At 40.4% G+C, this 2753-nt stretch overlaps 1 protein-coding gene across 1 annotated transcript in view; it reads right to left on the bottom strand.

Annotated features, from left to right (window-relative positions):
- Window positions 1-2244: 2244 nt before the first annotated feature.
- LOC101310903 overlaps window positions 2245-2753 on the bottom strand; it is a 3535-nt gene continuing 3026 nt past the window's right edge. Inside the window, exon 5 of the mRNA XM_004301105.1 lies at window positions 2245-2361. Coding sequence (XP_004301153.1) covers window positions 2245-2361 — 117 coding nt within the window. The remainder of the gene's footprint in view (window positions 2362-2753) is intronic.

The raw sequence follows: 2753 nt of genomic DNA, 5'->3' as shown, positions 1-2753 counted from the left end.
AAAAAAAAAAAAACTTGCATGATTAGACGATTAGTAACGGAACAAAAAACTTCCATGATTAGTAACGGTTTAAAAAACTTGCATGTAAAGATACTAAAATGGATATGAAAATCTACTTGGTTCTATGTTATGATATCGTTCAACGATTGATGTGTGTGTTTTTTTTTTTTTGATCTGGGATGTGTGTGTTCTTTATTTCGTTTAAGTTGATACATCTATTCATTTCTATAAAATTTATCATTATATTTATACTTATTGAGTCACTAAAACCAATATTAGTTCGAAACATAAGATCAAATCAATATACGTACCAAATCAGACAAAGTGTTTTAGAAGAATTCGCTCCATTTTTGTCGGAGTTGAGAAGACCAAACCTAGGGTTTGGAAGCAAAACGATGACGCACTTCGTGCGGTGCAATGGTCCAGATCGTCAGGCGACACTAGTGGAAGCGTGGAGCAACTCCGGGTTGCGCTTGTGTGGAGGAGACGACGAGTTGGTCCTTGTGGTATCCCCTCCGGTGAGACAACGACTGTAGTTGCCGGGTTTAGATCGGGTTCCCTCATCTGTTGAGATCTGGTCTTGTGGCTCAGAGGTGTTGAGTTGAAAGAGAGGAGGAAGCTTTCCAACTCTCCTATCGACGGCGACGCCTCAGTCGATTTGAGGAAGCGGCGGCGATGAAGTCAGCTTGATCAGAGGTTAGCACCTCTGTTCTTAGCGGAGGTTGTCGGTTTTGGGTGAACGACATCATCGGGTTTGAAGCTTCTGCGTCGGGTTGAGAAGGGGCGGAGGCTTCTCTTGTCTCCAAACAAGAAGAAGGAGGTCTTCGACCTTGTTTTCTCAAAGGCAGCTTTTGTTGCAGCAACGACCGGTAGCGGTCATCATAGGTTTCAAGGCGGCAAAACCACCAGACTGAACCAGCGGCATGAGTCTCCTCCGGCGAGCTTCGGCGCCGGTCTGAACTGAACGGGAGAGAGGAGTGAGGTGGATATGGGCCTTATTTTGCTGGGCTTCAACTTGCACCTTAGTGGGCTGAGCCTTTGGGCCTCCACCTTTTCTTTTCCTCCTTTCAATTATGGTTTGGACCTGGGCCGGGTTCTGTGGATGGAGCGAAAGATCCCTACATAACTTATTGACGAGTCTACCCCCTTTTTTGATGGAAAGGTACACCAGAAGGATCTTAGGCCTCGATTCATTGAGCTGGGGTACTTTGGTTGGTTATGTACGTTATGTAAGTTATTGCTTTTGAGGCTGAAATAAAGTCCTCTTGTGGACATTTTTTTTGAGTTAGTAATTCTTTGTAGCTTTTGTAAGCTTTGCGTGTTGTATCGGAACTATGCTCCCGGTTGACCAGCCGTTGGACTTGTATTGAAGTTTAACTCTCGCTCGTCCTATTTGTTGATTTAATATATGTGCTTTACGGCCCTGGAGTAACATCCATTTCCATCAAAAAAAAAAAACCAATATTAGTTTCTTGTCCTTCTCCCTCAATGTGACTTTTCCGTTCCTCAAATCCATAGTACATCATGCACAATTCTTCTAATCTACAAAGCTTTGATATCACTGCGTATGGAGGTAAACCAAGCCATCTCTGAATCTCTCATTGCACATTGACCTTGCACTAGCTAGAATTGGTTTTTTGTTTCAAAACTCAGAGTAACAACTAACCGCCCAGCATTGAGATACATGAAACTACTCAAACTAGTATCAATCAATTGTACTCGGCTAGAAAATCCAACAGAAACGAAGAAACCACTATTTAATCTCCAATTAAACTAACTGAAATCAAATACAAAGCCGATAAATTACTAACTGAATTAATCTAGAGAGAGATACTTGAGTCCATGTAGTTTCCCACTGTCCTGTTCCTCAAGAAGGTTAGTTATGCTGTAACATAGAACCTCTGTTTTTGCTGTCACCACATTGATAAACAACCGATCCGGTAAGAAATTCATGGTTGTGTATAGTCAACTCATCAAAGTCGGCATTTTAACCCCAAAAATGTGGCAACTCAGATTTACTACCCCAGTCTCCAAAACTGCATTGCATGTAAATTTCTTCTAGTCTATGCAACCTTGATATCACTCGAGTAGGAACTATCTGAACTCTGTACCATAGTTTCAGTCAAGTCCAACATTCTCTTTTGGAGATTTCTTCATACAACAGCCTCTCATACTAAGAATCTAAAAAGCTTTTTCAGTTTACCAAGTATGGATATGTCAAAGTGTGGATACAACTGCAGCCTCTCATACTGAGATCCAACATATATTCATGACCTCGTACACCTGCATTTCATTCCACAATGAACACGTGGCAACATGAACATTAGCGAGCAAAAACTTGTTGGTATGAGGGAGTTTCCCCTGCCAGTGAACACCAAGTTCTTTATGAATGTAATCAGATTTTAGCTAAAAGTTGGAGAAACTTTTAAACAGGCGAACAATATATACACAGATGGACTCCGAGAAACTAATTAGCCAATGCAGTAGTATTCATTAAGATATATACGAGTCAGGGCCGGTCTTATGGAATATGAGGCCCTGTGCGAATTTTTGAATGTGGCCTATTTTTTTTTTGAATGTGGCCTTAGATACACAAGTTTGATCCCGAATGTACAAATCAATATTAAAACTCATAATCACTCGTTGAAGTACAAGAAATAACATATTCCTAAGATTCTTAAGAAGAAAAATGAAAAAAAAATGGTGAAAAACGACAAAAAAAAAAAAAAGAAAGAAAAAAACAAAAAGTAAGG

Source organism: Fragaria vesca, linkage group LG5, assembly GCF_000184155.1.
Source record: "Fragaria vesca subsp. vesca linkage group LG5, FraVesHawaii_1.0, whole genome shotgun sequence".
Lineage (NCBI taxonomy): Eukaryota > Viridiplantae > Streptophyta > Magnoliopsida > Rosales > Rosaceae > Fragaria > Fragaria vesca.
This window is presented reverse-complemented; position numbering and strand designations above follow the sequence as displayed.